Here is a 17,616-nt window from a genome sequence, read left to right as displayed (position 1 = left end):
TTGATGTAACCATTCGACTCATATTCTGCCACACAAGAGTCTTCCAGACCAGGGCTTTTCTGAAATCATTTTCATTCAAGCACCCCAGGAGCTCTGCCAATTACCAGTGAGTTGAAGTGAGATCATTATACTGTAGGTTTAAATCACCCCTTTGGATGCACTTAGTGTCACCAGCTAGGCTGTTACTCCCCTCCAGTACAAACAACGACCGAAGAGCTGCTCCAACAACAAAAGATCCATTAAATCTGCCATGCACTACTACTGCCTCCAATCGCATGCCTACTATGCTCCAGCTTGTAGCACCAGGCTCCTGTTGCTGCCAACTGGGCATAAAAACAATTATTCTACATAATATGAGGCCTCCATTCAAATTCTGTCTATCAATTTTTATGCTTCACACTATCCCTGTTTATGCACTCTGTGGAGTGCGGCCCGTGTTCAGTTTATGGGTTGAGATTTGTAGCCCATTGTTTATCATTCTAAATCCATATTAGCTATTTTAGTTTGCGATTATTATTGGGGTTAGAGGTTTGTTCTACATCCTAATCACTGTTAGAACTGCATAGCAATATACAAAAACAACCATATACAGTACTCAATATTTATGTTTATTCTAAAAAATATATATCTTTTTTCAAATTTAATTTGTTGAATTTTAAATTGATTAAAAAAATTACATTTGTTAACCCCTGAATTGCCTTCACAGCGTTGTTCAACCTCATCCCTGTGGGCCTTCGGGTCGTTGCTATTCAGTCTGTGAAGACGGGCTTGTACATCGCCATGAATGGAGAAGGCCATCTGTACACATCAGTGAGTACACAGTCGTATACTTTGGATAACAATTCTTACAGTTCCAACAATTCTCTTTTTCAGATCCTAGTGAATTACTGTCTAAATAAGCAACATCCTTCTAAGGCAGTGTCCTGTAGCTGTAATAACTGACTGATTGTGTATGTGAGAATCGATACACAGATGATTCCAATACAGCTTGAAATTAGCATATCTCTATGCTAAAGATGCTATTATTTAAAAGCCATAAAAATACAAATACACACAAATATTGGGTTAAATTGATCACTGTGATTAGATTTGAAGTATGACTTATAAGGAAGCTTGCTTGGTTCTGAAACAGGTTTTTATTGGATTTTAAATCTACCATAGTTTAACTTTAAGATTTTGTGATCTTGAAAGCATGCAAAATCGGCAGTCTGCCAACTCTCGCTCGCAGTATCAGTCAGTAGTTTATTCTCAGATGTCAACATGGCCATCTCATGTACAATGACACATCAGCTCAGCTCAAAGCTGATACCCTCTTCGCTACTGCTTTATAACCCTTGAGCTCAAACTCATCTGAAGGAAAATTCTCACTGCAGGTAAAAGATGAGTCATTGTGACCACCACAAATTTTTGGGCAGAACATCTTGTGATCTATTATTTCATTTTGTAAAAACTGATATTGCACTAATACACAGAAGTCGTATCTTTCCATTCAGGTATATGGGTATCTGAGAGAAGTTAAGCAGAAATGTCTTTACATTGCAGAAATCATTATGGAGCTATAATACATAATAGAGCATGTTTTAAATGCAAAGCACAATTATGTACACCCACATGTGCATTAGTGGTTTTATAAAGACCTGTTGCTGAAAAATTTGTGCTATATTAAAGTCTTCAGGTTTACCATCAAACATTACATTTAGCCTACAGTGCAATGTATGCACCTTGACCAGATGGTCATTAATTAATGGCAACCATGGCAATCAGTGAGGTGTTACCTTTCCTCTCTGGTGCTGGTCATTATTGGCAGAGCACTGCACAGTACAAATTCATCTTTTCCATGAGCACTTGATTGAATCCTTTTGACATGCAATCTATATCTATAAAAAAGACTGGACATTTCTATTATAGCACTTCTTCCAGTATGTTGTTTGTTTTCCTAATTTAAAAGTCATTTGGGATAAAAAAAAATTACTACTTTTATAAATGTACATTTAAAAGTAATTGTGCAAATGTAATAGTCAACACAAAAGGATAACTTTGAACATTTAGGACACACTTCGAATGAATAAATTGAATTAGATGAAAATCAAACCAAGTGTTAGCTGCAAACATGTGACGTTACACCTTTTCTCTGAACTTTAAAAGGCAACTACTGTTTTTTAATTTGAACTTTTTTTGGTGATTTTTTTTCTTGCTTCAAAACTGTGTTTGCATTATGATAAATTATACTTGCTTTGATATATGCATTTTTAAAATTGTTGTCATACATTTTGAAGAGTGTCTAAAGTGCCTCTGTATATTCCTCATACATGTTTCCAATTATTCAGATATTTTTAGTGTTGGATGTTAGTTTTAAAGTAATGGTTATATGGACTAGACATGTTGATATGCAGCTGTTCTTCCCTGGTAACAAGCTAAAACTTCCAGTGTTCAGCTGACCCAGCATATTTCACTTGGGAGTTTTATACAATGACATTCTTTCTCGGTCCTAATGGGCTTACTAATCAACTCTATGGATGCACCCACACACACTCTCAGCTTTCTATCACTGCTTCTTTTCTGCTCTCTCTGTTCCTGTGTGAATGACTCAGGCAATGGCAGAGAAAGCTTCCCTCCTTTTACTCTGTCTGCTCTTTGAGGTTTGTACATTCATTTGTCATTATTCCTCTTTTCTATGAGAATGTGCTGTTATTACCTGCCCCTCCATCCATTAGAGGCCATTTTTCATTAGTGAATAAAATAAGTGCACTTATCCTGTAGATGCCCTCAGATCTTTTATTAAAAATTACATTTAATTCTACCACTACTGCAAACATGATTTAACCATTTTGAAGCATTGCATGGAGTTTACATTTTTTCCCCTAAAATAAATGAATAAAAATAATAAATGGGATTAATTATCAATTAGTATTTGCAGCATTTTGGGAGAGACGGCGAGGCAGGAAAATATACCAGAATTAGATTTATTATTATTTTGAGACCACTAAAACTGTGTCTGCTGTGGCTGAAATGAATTTTGTGTCCATTTCTGTCATTCCAACATTTTATTGTATCACAGATTAATGACATTTTATACTGTACGATCAATCGTTACTCATTTTCCTTCATCAGTCAAACACAAATGAAGGCACGCTGACGGCCCACTTTGATTAGTTGATCTCTATTCTCTCTTAGAGTCAGGCTGAGATAATACGATAATCTCATTGAATAGAGCAGAATTCCATTAAGAAGCTCTAGCACTGCATCCTGGTCTTTTGTCTGTCAGAACTTTTTTGTACAGCACGAGAGTACAAGTGACCCGATAGTATCGAAACATCCTGGAGTCTTGGCACAATGGACTCATGCCTGGGAGAAAAGAAAGACTTCAATAATCTTCCATTTTTCAATCCTTCTCTTTTGTTCAAAGGGCTCAAACTCTGCCTTCCACTCTGCCGTTGATGTTCATAGGCTGATTCATCCTTTGGAATAATAATCAAGTTCCTTTTCTGGGTGGCTCCAGGTGTGACAGTTGTGCAGTTATATAAATGCAAAACAGCTCTGAAAAGCAAACTTGTCTACTTGAGTAAATAAGAAATTTGCATGTAACTTTTAAAACAATTGACAAAGAACATTGAATAAAAAAAAGAAGGAAAACATGAATTGCATATTTGTTCATTTTAGTCCCTGTGTGAAGTTCTGACCGAGTGATTTGGCTTTTCGTGGCTCTCTGGCCCTCTTCAAAGCTGTTTGTTCTCCTCTATGGATTGAAGAGGTCTATAGCTTTATCGCCCTGCCACACTTGTTAGAGCTACCTTTCATGATTGTTAGATTGACTCTTCACATCAGTAGACTGGCCCCGGCAGGCTTACATCCCTTTGGTGCTTGTGTAGTTTGAACTATTCCTACCATTAGTTTGATAGTTTAGTTTGAACTATTCCTAAGTATTTGATTTATTTTCTGAACACTGACTGTATGATGCAGCCACAGTGCAATGCTATAACAAATAAATCTTATTATGGATCTTTTTGCCTTATTTTTAAGTGATAGAGCTTTTAGGCTTATGAATTAAAGTAATCACATCTGTCATCTCCCGACATAATGACAATATTTCCGCTCAGTTGATGTTTTCTACAGTACTTGTAATCTCATTTTAATATATTTCATTCTGAGTTTGCTGGCTGCCAGGATTTCTTGTAGGGTAAACATATATGTTGGTTAAAGATAAGAACTTGCCTTCTTACCGCATATTTCTGAACACTAATCTCATATCTAACCAGATGTTTCACATAATCTGCCCAGTCAGAGATAAACACAGTCCAATCCCTGTCCTCCCGCTGATGATTGTGAGATTATCAGCACTGTTAAAACTGATAAAATACCATCTCAATTTTTAGACATATTTATTCCTGTAGTAAAAGGGCACGTTTCACCAATGGGCCTGAAAACTCAGACCAAAAAACAACCTGAGGATATAAGCTGTAATAGACAAGATATGAGTGAGTTCATCCCATGGCATTTCTCAGTGACGACAGATGGCTCAGTCTGATTATATTCTCAAGTTTTTATTATTCTCACCCTCATGTCTAAATCTTCCTACACATTTTTTGTTTGTTTGTTAATTTTGAACATGCAACCAAAATCACAGAGCATAATATTTTATGATGAAATGCCTTATTAAAATGGAATATGTAAAAATGCTTTAGCTTTTATTATTTGTATTAATTTTGCATCTTGAATGCAAATCGTGATGAGAACCTGTTGGATTTTTTTTAAAAGGGGCACTAAGTAGGAATTACTCCCATCTAGTGGTGAAATTGTATTTTGCATTCAAACTAATTTTGCTCTCCAGCGCCTCGCTTTTTCAAATGCGCGTTGCATCTACGGTAGGCGATATGTACCAAAAAGCTTTGACAGGATGTCTTCTAATAGCACTTCGTCGAGTTTTCCTTCAGGTGAACAGGTGTGTTATTTCAAACAAACTGCAACATGACAACTAACAAACAAATGTTACAGTATGAATTACTGACTGTGGAAAACATTAAATATTGTAATTAGTAGTTATGTCTAATTTATTCGTTATATTTTCTGAATTATATGCATTGTTAGATATAAAAAAAATATTATAATATAGATTGTAACACTGACTTACCTGTCGAGAAGAAAACTGGCCACTTCAGTGTCTCTTTTGAAATCTTTATCCAGCATTAGCTCTTTCCACCTAGAAAAAGCTTCCCCATTAACTCTTGTTTTCTGTAATCTACGGTCACGTTTCCTTTTACGTTCTATTTTTTACTGTTTTGGCGACTAAGTTTTCTTCTCCTGTGGCGCGGCATATGTATGGTCCATAATAAGAATGCAATCCAGACTTTTAAACTTGCCGGTGCAGTTTCAAGCGCCTCTCACTGCTCTGCACCTGCGTTTCTGGCTCTGACCGAAAACGCGCTGTGGAAACGCGTTGGCTTAGTACTTTTTGTCCCTCTCTGCTATTATAGTTTTGCAAGATGGCGGAACTACATGGAAGCCTCCGTCGACCTACCCGTCCCATGTATATAAAGATAATAAATTCTTCATTTACAAGGATTAGTTTAAACATTGGCATAGGTATTTGTACACCAATGAGGGCATATTTATGAATAAAAATATTGATTTTAGATAATAAAATACCTAAAAAGTTACTTATTGTCCCTTTAAATAAGCTTCTCCAGGATGTGTTACCTGAATACAGAGGCAAGCAGAGGGAGGACCAGGGACTGGTGAGAAACCATCTTCATGCATTAATGAATAATAAGGTCAAAGCTACAAGCTGGCTTGGAAAATAGAATCAGGGGAGAAGTTGTCTATAAATAGGTAGTTTTTCATTTTGTTAAGATGAACAATACCACAATTACTATTTTGAATAGACCATCACAAAGCATAAGACCTTTTGCAACACATAGCCCAAGGGTCAGTGACAAGACTGGCATTGGTATAGAGTATATATTGGTATAGAGAGCAGGCTAGCTCACCTATGAACCAATGCAGTCATTTAAAGGTGGACAGAGGTTTGGGAGGAAGTTGTCTTGTGAAAGCCCAGATGCAGAGTTAATGGAGCCCCACCAGTGAGATGGTGCTTGGCGCACTGATAAAGTTTCCCTCTGCCAGCTTGTGCAGCAGAGAGGGTCTTATTTGGAAATAAATAGGCAAAACAAGGTCAGGTGACTAATGGAGGTGAAAGCAATTTCACTGTCAGACAACATCTAAATGGAATCCTTTGCTTGCTGCCCGACAGTGGCATTACTGCCATACCAGTTCTGTCTCTTTTAGGCTGGCCATATCTTCAGGCAAGTTTGGCCACGTTTTCAATTTACATGATTTTTTGTCATCTGTTTTCAGCCATGTAATGACTTTATGAGCTTTGGAACACAAGCTGTGAACACAAAAGGGCTTTATGGACTCAAGCATACGGTCGTCTGATTGTGCAATATTTATAGATCTCTATTTATAAGGTGGTTTGGTTCTTCTTGAGCTTTGCAACGTCGGCTTGACACATCCCAAAGGGGAAAGAATTTCATAAATCTGCCTATAAGATGATCCCATTTGAGGTTGGCAAGATTTATTATTGTTTTTTTTATTATTATTTGCTATATGATTTCCGAGGGTACATTTATTTGATCAAAAATACAGTAGAAATCAGAATATTGTTAAATTTATTACAATTTAAAATTACTTTTTTTATTTTAATGTATTTCAAAATGTAATTTATGTAATATATTTCAGCAGCCATTACTCTTCTGTGTTACATGATCCTTCAGAAATCATGATTTTGTGCTCTAGAATAATTTCTGATTATTATAAATTTTGAAAGCAGTTGTAATGCTTAAAAGGGATAGTTCCCCAAAAAATGAAAATTCTGTCATTATTTCCACACCTTAAAGTTTTTTCCAGAACCGTATAAATTAAACTGTTCTGCTGAGCAGTGAAACACAATTCCATAAAACACCAATGAGAGGGTTAAATTCTGTGAGTGATTTACTAAAACAGTAGCCTGGTAATACCAAACTCTGCTACTTTGCTTTGCTTCGTAGACAGAGTCTGGAAGGGCATACTTGACAAGCATTTACTTTCTCGTGGTGGGGGGGCACTTGTATGAAGTTTAAAATCATTGTTGTACCCGTAAGCCAATCACATAAAATTTGTTTATGACGTGTGTTATGCGCCGGCTCAGCCGCCTCGAACTTCCACTGTAAACACAGGTATGCTGTGAAAAAAAAGAGTGAGTTTTGCTGCCTCTTTAACCTGATCCTCCAAGAGAGCAACCAAGGGGGACACCATCTCAATTATCGCCTTGCCGGACTTCGGCCTCCCTGGTTTCACGCCGACGATTGGTAACAGTTGATAAATAAATTTTTTCCCAAAACCTTGTCGGGAGTAGGGCCACAACCATAGACTGTAAAAAAATATGGATGTAGTGTCCGTGACGTCACCCATAGACTCCTCAATAGAGGTTTAGAAGCCTAAAGTGTGCAGAGCGTGCTGTTGCCATCTTGGCAGCGCTTCACCACGCGACTCTCCCGGATAATCGAAAATGGGTAAAAAGGCGGGAGCTGATTGCTGAAGCCACGCCCACCTAGCACGACGGCATTGTCAGCAGCGGCAATCCACCTGTTACTCAAGTGGCCACGCCAATAATTATGCAGAACTTTAAGGCTTAATATAATTTAAACGGATGAGTTATAAAAAAATTCACCCCCCTCAGAGTTGTCATGAAGGGAAGAAATTAGCAATATAGACCAAAATCATTTTTTGAACCAGGCTGTAAACATGTTTTTTTCTGCTGTAAAGTTGCATTTTAACATGGGGAGTCTATGGGACTGACTCTCTTCTGCAGCCAGCCTCAAGCGGCCAGTCGATGAATTGTAGTTTTAGTCACTTCCTTATTGGCTTCACAAGAGAGAGCGTCAGGTTGCTGCTCGGCCACAGCATTACATCCATTCAAAATGTGAAACAAACACTCTTCTTGTTCAGACTTCAGTAGGCAAATGCAGGGAATATTCTCCACAACAAAGCGAATTGCATCCTGTGTCTCCATATCATCCACAAATGTTTTAGATTGTCCTAACCTAAACTACAATCTTAAATTTTGTGCTTATGCTTAGTTTAGCATCTACGTCATGGCTCTCAGCCCGCCCTCTGTTCGTTGATTGGAAGGCTGTTGTGGAGCTGGAGGAAATCTGGGAGATGGTATGCTATCTCAAACTGAGTACAGAAGCAAACTGAAATTGAGAGGAAGTACGAAGTCTGACGTAGTGAGGCTACTAAAACAGACGCCGCAAGAACATTATAATGTCCAGCGCAAATTACCACTTGCTTTAAGACATGCTTTTTTGGGCATTAAATAATCGCTAAATAATGGCTGACAGTACTATTTTAATGCCAAAAGATGGTTTGCGCTGGCACAATGTGTTGGTAAATCTGGAGATGTCATTCCCAAAATGGTGAAAGGACTTCATCTATAAATGATGAACAACATCACTTGTTAATTGGTCAGAACAACTGGTCTTGTATTTATTGACATCATAGTTATGAAAGTTTGTTTGTTCACATATCCATAAAGATTTTGAGTTGTCTGCTCAGTTGAATCTCTAGTTTTAATTTGTGCAAGGGCCGTACAATCATAATGGAGTTTGATAACTCTGCATTGATCCCCAAATGATAGGGTCGGGGTTGTGTCAGGTAAAATCACTTTGTAAAATTTGCCTATGTCTTCATAAAAAGAATGCTGCAAGAAAGAGACAGCCTACTTTTGGAGCCTTGCGTTGTGTATCTGACATATAATCTGAGCGGAACGCAGTATCGATTAGAGAGGAGACAGTCTGAGAGGTGGAGAATCTTCTTGATGGCACAAGAGGAAAAGTTTTGGTTGGTGGAGTTTCATATTGTTGTGAGCAGTCAGGCTTTACTTACAGTAAGACGTTGTCTACAGAAGCCCTAGTGGCTTATGCATTCGTGGAAAACATTTTCTGTTTTCCTGACCGAGGTTGTTTGAGTAGACATAGATATTTAGTCAGGTTAGATGATGAATAGAAAGATTGTATTGTATAGAGCTGTCAATGTTGGAAGGATGATTGCTAAATGAAGTCTCTAGTATAAACAGAATAAGTGTTATTTATCAATAATTGTTGAAATTATGAAGTACATCTGAACAACTGATAACCTCCCTTAAAAACAAAGTCAGGTATTTACAATATTATTGAATATAATGTTTAACAGGTACTGTATGTATCTGTTTAACTTCCAAATGAAGGTTTATGATCTTCATAATGAAACTATGATAAAAAAACAACACATAACTGTGTAAAACAGTTTGTAGTTTTTCAAGCCAAGGACAAGACTTGGCTACGAGCTGGTAGTGTGTTGACAGATTTGGAGGAAGCCATTGCCACATTGTTCACACCAATAAAAGGACACTCCCTATGACTCCATGGATGAATCCGTTTCTTTTTTCTTTCCAGAGCCAGTAGAATCAAATTTATTTTTCCAAAGTAATTCAAATGAGAATTTTTGACTATTCAACATGAATATCAATAATACAACTGCATTTCAAGCATTCTCATTTATTGTCTCTCTGTATGCACACACAAGTGGAGCTATGAAAGTTCTGTCCATTGGGGAACAGCTTGAAAAGCCTATAGTATTTGTTAGACAAGTGAACACTATAAACCATAAATATGTGTATTCAGTTTGTTACAAAAAATTCATTAGCTGATTGGCATTGACCTGATTACTGATAACATTATTCATTGTGGTTACAGTTTAAATTTCCATAAGGTCCTTCCAATTGTTTTCAAGAGATTCTACTTTGCCCAGCTGCCCACTGACTTGCTGTCAACATGCATACATTAGATGCCATAAACTATTTGGGGCATTCCATGCAATGGAAAAGCTATAAGAAAAAATAAAATACGGGATTTATTACAAAGCTTATTCTAATAAAATCCTTATGAATTTATGCTAGATATCATGCAGTTTGGTCAAAACAGTAATATTGCAATCATTTTGACATGCATTGTCATTGGAACTGCAATATGATTAGCATTTGTCATGTCATATTGCTGCTTCTCAGCATGGGCCTCACACTGCCGATTTAATCTGACAGAAGCAGTGAAAGCATAATATATCGTAAACTGCAGCATTCTGTGGTTTAGTAATTGCGTTAGACATCATGATTTTATCTTTAATTATATAATTTTTGCTTTCTAAATGAATAGCCAATATCTCATAGTCTGGTGGTTTCCAAGCATTTAGACCCCAGTTAAGTTTTCATTTTTGCCATGTAGGTGCCACTTTCAGAACATGTCATGTTTGTGACGAAGAGATGTTATGCCCACAACAGTCTGTCATCCCTCTTTACTGACATTGTAATTGTGGTAGTTCTGTTTCTTAATTATTTGTAATTTCAACAAAGTTTACTGCTTTCCAAAGATTCAAGCCTTTAACATAAGTGGATTTCCCAGTCTAAAATAGCACTTTTTTTCTGAGGAGTTACATTTCATGTTTTTGCCAAAAACGTCTCGTCTGTAATGTAAATTGCTCTTTGATTATATGGCTCTGAAATAACTCTTATTGTGCCTTATGAGCATTTCATAAGCAGAAACAATTTTTGTAACTTGTATTTTATGAGCAAATTAAGGTGATGAAGGCTTGCATGGAGGCTGAACTATTTACGACAGCTTAATATGCATGGTGGAAATTTGTAGTGGTAATGCATAATACGACCTAAAGCATGCAAGTCTTTTCTGCTGCTCCACATTGAATGCTACTTTACCTTGATGTATATTCATTATATTGTAGTATAAGAAAGATCTTTATGTTACTGGGTCCTCCATGAATCTTCTTTACACATGATAAATTGAGTTTGCGGGACACAAGAGTCAGAACCCACAGGATAAGCTTCCTATAGTGGCCATTGTTTCTGCTTATACTTTCCATATATTATTCAATAATGCAAGCCAAGGCCATAAAACAATTTGCGTACTTGTGAAAAGACTTATGACCCCTGAAGAAATAGTTCCTTTCATTTGTCTTTCTAATGGTGGTATATGTCAAAGATAGTGCAGCCTGTTGCTTTCTGAAGATGAAATGTGCAAACGAGCCCACGGAAGAATAAAAGAGGAGCTCCAATGGCAAAACTGACCAGGATATTAAGTGAAAAGATGTAATTAGTTGTGTCTTAGCAGAACAGCCTGATAACACTGATTTGCGTATAGTCTTAGCAACTGTCAGAGTGGACTTGGAGGACCTGTAATTAGCTTAGCATCTTATTTATTTTCAGAGAAGATTTGATGGTGATCGTGGGAGGTGTGTACTGTGGATTGAATCCCAGCCTTGTCCACCCTCAGTTTTACAGGCGAGCTTTGGATGAATGTTTCATAAAGCATCACAAACTCTTGCTTTTGCTTTATGCTGTGGTAGATAGCAATGTTAGAGCCATCAAACTGGCAACTCTACAGAAAAACACATTCAGCGATTAACAAGAGTTTGAAACTGTAGCTTGCCAAGCTCCAAGCTACTCAAATAGCATCAGCCTCAGGCTTTCCTTTTGAAAAAGTTGCTAGCAACAGTAAAATCTGCTAACAAAACTTAATTGAAGCTTTGTAGGGGGATGTGTTTTGTTAATAGTGTAACTATCACATTATATGTTGTATATTTTGAATATAATGCTGTAATGCTTGCCAATGCAGTAAAAGTACAGTAAAAGATACAGTTAAAACAGCAATATTGTGAAATAGTATTAAGCTACAATTTAAAGTAACTTGTTTTTAAAATATATATATTTAAAAAATGGCAAAGATTAATTTACTAAATATCCAATGTCACATTTTCTGTCATAAGATGACAAAAACTGTCATATTCGATCAATTCAATTCATCCTTGTTGAATAAAGCTGGTTATATAAAAAAAAAATCTTACTGACCCCAACCTTTTGAATGATGCAATTCTAAAACTTATTTAAAAAAATCTGAGACAAACATTAAAGTAAACATTAATATCTCTATTTAGTGCAGAAATTAATAAAAAATTATAAATATCACAAATTAATAAATACTACAACAACAAAATATTTAGATGTGAGAAACAGTAAAGAAAACAATGTTTGACTATATTTTTCTGTTTTTCTAAAAAAATATGAGGGTGTTGCTAGCGTTGTAATATACTGGCCCACTCTGCCTAAAGTTTCACCTTCAGTAGCTATGTTTCCATCCACCTATTTTTATGCGCATTATGGAATATTGCATAAAAAAAAAAACACTGGATGGAAACGCCAAGATGCGCATTAAACAGTGTTGGGTCCAAATCAACCTTATCAAGTCCTAGTTTTTAATCAATTAAGTTTAATTGGGAGATGTTTATTAATGTCTTTCTATATTAATTTTATGTTGTTACTTTTTTATTTTATTTTATATTACACATGACATGGATTCATCTGCAAAATGAATCAAAATATCCAAGTCAGAGTCCACCTGAGTCCGTCCGAGTCCGTCCAAGTCCAAGTTCATTCACAATTGCAGTCCTAGTCCCAAGTCCAAGTACCCCGACTCTGACATAAATTCTAAAAATGCGCATAAAAAACATTTGCACACGTTTGATTTGGATAAACTTTTTATCCAATAAGAAAAAACATGCGCATAAACAATGATGGAAACACATTAACCAAATAAACTCCACCGTGTGTATGAAAAAAGTCATATGACCTTGTGTTATGAAACGGGATAACTTAACTAGCAGAGGACTGATCTCGTTCACTGCATCTGTTGTTATGGTCGTTCTGAAATGCCTGAGCAAAGTCTGTCATCAAAGTATTTCTGTATAATTGTCTTACATGACTGCATTCCCAAATAGCAGGCTTTCACCTCCGAAAGCAATGACTTCATTTACTTTGCTTCGTATGCTCACACTGAGGTGCAAGTAATTTATCAAATATGAAGATGATTATATTCAGTGGCTTCTCATAGTTTTCCTTAATGATATTTAGTGCCAGTTTACCAGGAAGTGACGATTTTGTTGTCTTTGACTCATTGGATGGACACTCTGCTTTATTTGCAAATGTTTATTGCTATATTCCAGTTTTGCACATTTGTTTAATTTGAATCTTTGGATGAAAACATAACTAGTGTAAATCCAGTGGTCTGTTTTATTGATTGCTTAGAAGAACAATAATAAGCTGGCCTATGAGCAATATTGATGTGTGATGTGTGAGAAGGATTAACTTCTAACTAAATGTTGTTAAAAAGGGACTCCACTGAAGACCAAACAGGGATGGCTCAAATGTATTGGTAAATCGTTTAACCAATTGAACCATTTTGCTGAAATGAATCTAGTTTCCCAGCAGTACTTGAAAAGGGAGGACATTCTAGTGAAGTGTGTTTGATTTTTCCATCAGCTTGTTTGGTTATAAGGCTGTCATACAATCTCACTTCAGACCTTGAATAACCACCTCTCTACAGATGCCCCCGTCAATGTTCCTTCTTCCTTTTATCTCACTGTTTCCTTTTTCCTTTGTTCACACTTGTCTGCAGAACAAAGTGCAGCATATTTTTATTGCACAGTGTTTTTGGGTAGCTTGTGAAAGTGTAATGAGCAACATTGCAAGCTCAATAAGCTGTTTCCATGCCAGCACCTCAGGCCACAATAGTTCAGACAGCTTCCCACAGATCTGTACTATAAGTCTGTCGTCGCATCAGGCCGTCTCAGAGATGAAGCTGTGCTCAGAAAATGCAAAGAACACAGCACTTCTTCAACCCTTGCAGCAAACGGTACACTCACACAGACCCTAGAGCTCTAGATTGTTTTCTATTTCCTCTCAAAATGAAAGAAACATTTTATAACACGCTATACAGAAATCAATAGGGAAAGCTTGTACCGTTTCACATCATTCAGATTCATTTTTCCTTACAAAACATGCTAAGAAGCCAAGGCAGTAAATGTTCCAATATTGTCTTCTGTTGCTTTATGTCACAACTACACGTTGTCATTATTTGTTCATGTTGTGAATTAATGTTAGCAATTTTAAGTTATTGTTGGAGGAAACTAAACCAAGGGGTTTAAGAGCCATACAGCAAAAGAACATCCCACTCCATTTGTTTCTGAGATGCAATATTACAATTCATCAAAGAAACTGGGGTCTCATTTATAACGGTTGCGTACGCACAAAACCTTCCCTGAAAGAGGCGTACGCTACTTCCTACGCAAAAGCTGGGATTTATAAAAAAACTAACTTGACGGGAAAATTTGCACACCTGCACACAAACTCTGACCCATGCGTATAGACTTTTTCCTGGAGAGAGAAAAATCGTAAGATTTGCACATTTCCTTTTTAAAAATAATTTGTCAATAATGTGCAGAGTCAGATAATTTTATTTACACTGCAATAAATATAAGCCATAAATTAAAATTAAATTAAATTTATGCATTTAGCAGACGCTTTTATCCAAAAGCGACTTACAGTGCATTCAGGCTATCAATTTTAACCTATCATGTGTTCAACCTATCATGGCCATAAATACTACAAGTCAACTACAGTACTAAAATACTACTTCAATAAATATTTTCCCACTAGAAAATAGCTGAAATATGTTCACCTTATCAGCAAAACTACATTCATTTAATTTAATTATAATTTTTTTATTATATTTAAATATTATTGGACCAGTGGAAGTGAATGAGATCAACTTTATTCTAAATTATTATTCTGAGAACTATTTTTGAAAAAAAAAAATATATATATATTTGTATATTTATTCTAAAACATGATTAAAGATACCAAGATGTTTAGCAATAAAAATGAATGTGTATGGCACAAATGTCATTTATAGTCCTTATCTCATATTTCCTTAATGTCTTGTACCTTTGACAATGTTAAAGATGGTGTTGCGTGGATGGGAATGTGCATAGAAATGATATAAAGATGAGGTAATGCATAGTAAAACTAGACATTGTAAGCTCGATATGTGGTGATTTCGGGGAAGATTCAGGGTGGAGATGCATGTAGGTTCTGCCGTCTTAATTTTGACGTCTGGCAAAATTTAGCTTTTGTGCCTACGTACACCTTTAGGATGAACTCTATGGAGAGTTTTATAAATGAGATCCCTGGTCTCTTTTATCACGTCTTCCAACACTGTAGGTTCCAGCTATTAAGTAGTCGATTACCATAGAAAATAATTGGAATTTCTCTCTCAGTGATTTTTAAATACAAACAGAAAACACATTTACAATAATGCACTTGCAGAAAGAAAGGAGCAGCATTTAATTTCTAAATTGTCCTGTGCTAGGCTAATGCACATTTCATTATGCTTTACCAACATAAAGCATTTAAAGGTCCCGTTCTTCGTGATCCCATGTTTTAAACTTAAGTCAGTGTGTAATGTTGTTGTTAGAGTATAAATAATATCTGTAAAATTCTAAAGCTCAAAGTTCAATGCCAAGCGAGACATTTTATTTAACAGAATTCGCCTACAACGAATGACCCGTTTGGACTACAACCCTCTACTTCCTGCAGGAATGACGTCACTAAAACAGTTTTTTAATGCTCAGGTGCTCAGCTGCTGTCGAATCACAACACAGGAACCGCTGGCACAATCAGACCTCGTTACGTATTTCTGAAGGAGGAACTTCATAGAACAAGGAAGACATCAGCCTGTTTTTATGACAGTGAAAACAGCGGTATACAGATAGGTGAATTGTGTGAAAAACACTGTTTTTTTACTCGCGAAACATGAACACATGTTATATAGCACACTGATAACAAAAACAAAAGCTTCAAAAAAGCACGAAAAACGGGACCTTTAAAGGATATTATTTTTTAAGCATTCAGCCTATTTCAGGTTTCAATCACGTGTTGCAGAATGACAGACAAGGTTAGTAAGCAATTTTATCATACACACATATAATGTTGAAGTCTTGAGGCTATACTTTCAAAAAAAAAAAGACTTCCATTGTAAATGCATTTGCAGAATTTATTTATTTATATTTTTGCTTGGTTTTTTTTTTTCAATAAATTGACAACTTGCATTGATTCCCAACATTAATTTAAATATTCAGGTCATAATTTCATACTAATGCTTGCATAAGAACTTTGACAGGGGTAGGTCATAAATAAATACACACACAAACACACACACACACACAAACAAGTGTAAACAACAGCTGCTGTTGTAGCAGGGTGAGGTGCACAGAGGGCAGAAATGGCAGGGCACCGAGGTAGTGATTTAAAAAGACAAGGTTACAATTTCATTGGAGCACCCATATAATAACATATGACAGCTTAATCTCACTACATTTAAATAGGTTATTATTAGCTAATGTAAAACATCCACTCCATTCCATCAGAAGCACTAATACATGATTGCAGATCAAAAATGTTCCGTCTAGCATTTTATGAGCATGTCCACATCTGTCACAATAACTGTTTTGTTTATGCAATAGCATTAAATGGACTACATCGTTGCATTTACTCTTTATTCAGCTATCCAGAGTGATGTATGGATCTACAATATTTGCTAGCTTAGTTGCAAAAACAAAGTTTCTTCTTAAAATCAAAACCAGATGGCCTTTTTAATCTGAGTTGTGGTCTATATATGTCACAGATATAACCTTGGATTGGAGTGTCTGAACATGTTTCTAAGCTGTCAGCGCAGGCTGTGGCATTTCTGTATGCACCCGCTACGAGATGAAAAGCGAGATACAGCGTCTCCAGTTGTTTCTCAGAAGATATCTCTAAGGGCCCAAATGGTTTCATTCGGTAACGCTCTGCACAGCTCAGACACTCAACCCACACGCTACCTTTAACAGAGCGTCTCATCCCCGTTGTCATACGGGGAGATGTTTTCAACTGTTCTGGTTCCCTCCACAGTCTTGTTTTATAAACATACATGAACACCCACACCCCTTCCCACATACACATCTGCTCTGACAGCTCTGGCAGCTTCACTCTTCTGGGCGACAGCTCTCAGTTCTCTATAAACACAGATAGACCCCCAACATAATCACTTCCCTCTTCTACCACACAGTACATTTGGACTGCCCTGCCTGGCTTATATCTGCTCAGTATTATCTCCACAGGATCTACAAGACTGTTGCACAGATGAGTGTAAGGATGAAAGACCGCAAGCTTGCTTGGAGAGAGCAGAGATCCAACCTAAGGCCTCCCTTTTAAAGTACTCCTCCATCGACTTGTATTCGTGAGCAGGATCTATTTGTATTATGGGTGCTAGTATTGAAATATCCCTGGCCTTTATTGCAGTGTTGCTTGGCAGAATGCCAGAGTAGCTTCTGATTTTTATGGGCATCCTATTAAAATGATCACGCCATAATAAACTCCCCAAACCAGCGCACACGCTGATGTGTGTCAGTAAACAAAGTCCAAATGCTCTTCATTTGAGTCGTAACTTCACCATGTCACTTGGCATGTCGTAGATCTCAATTACAGCACGTTCATAAAGGGCCTTTTTATAATGTGTAATGATGCTGCTGTTGTGCGCAGCGAGCCCCTTCTTTTAACAGAAGTCTCCTATTTCATTTAATGGGTTACATCATTAATCTAAGTACCTGAAACATCTGGGGATGCAGCTTGTCACTAGGAGCACAAGGGAAATTTTAGTC

The 17,616-nt window shown here is 36.7% G+C and overlaps 1 protein-coding gene across 3 annotated transcripts in view; it reads left to right on the top strand.

The window, feature by feature from the left end:
* Positions 1-17,616, top strand: part of LOC127965201 (fibroblast growth factor 14) — a 116,716-nt gene that overhangs the window by 79,943 nt on the left and 19,157 nt on the right. For all 3 annotated transcript variants that reach the window (XM_052565866.1, XM_052565867.1, XM_052565865.1), the window contains exon 3: positions 707-810. In XM_052565866.1, coding sequence (XP_052421826.1) covers positions 707-810 — 104 coding nt within the window. The remainder of the gene's footprint in view (positions 1-706; positions 811-17,616) is intronic.

This window comes from Carassius gibelio, chromosome B9 (genome assembly GCF_023724105.1).
Source record: "Carassius gibelio isolate Cgi1373 ecotype wild population from Czech Republic chromosome B9, carGib1.2-hapl.c, whole genome shotgun sequence".
Taxonomy (NCBI): domain Eukaryota; kingdom Metazoa; phylum Chordata; class Actinopteri; order Cypriniformes; family Cyprinidae; genus Carassius; species Carassius gibelio.
This window is presented reverse-complemented; position numbering and strand designations above follow the sequence as displayed.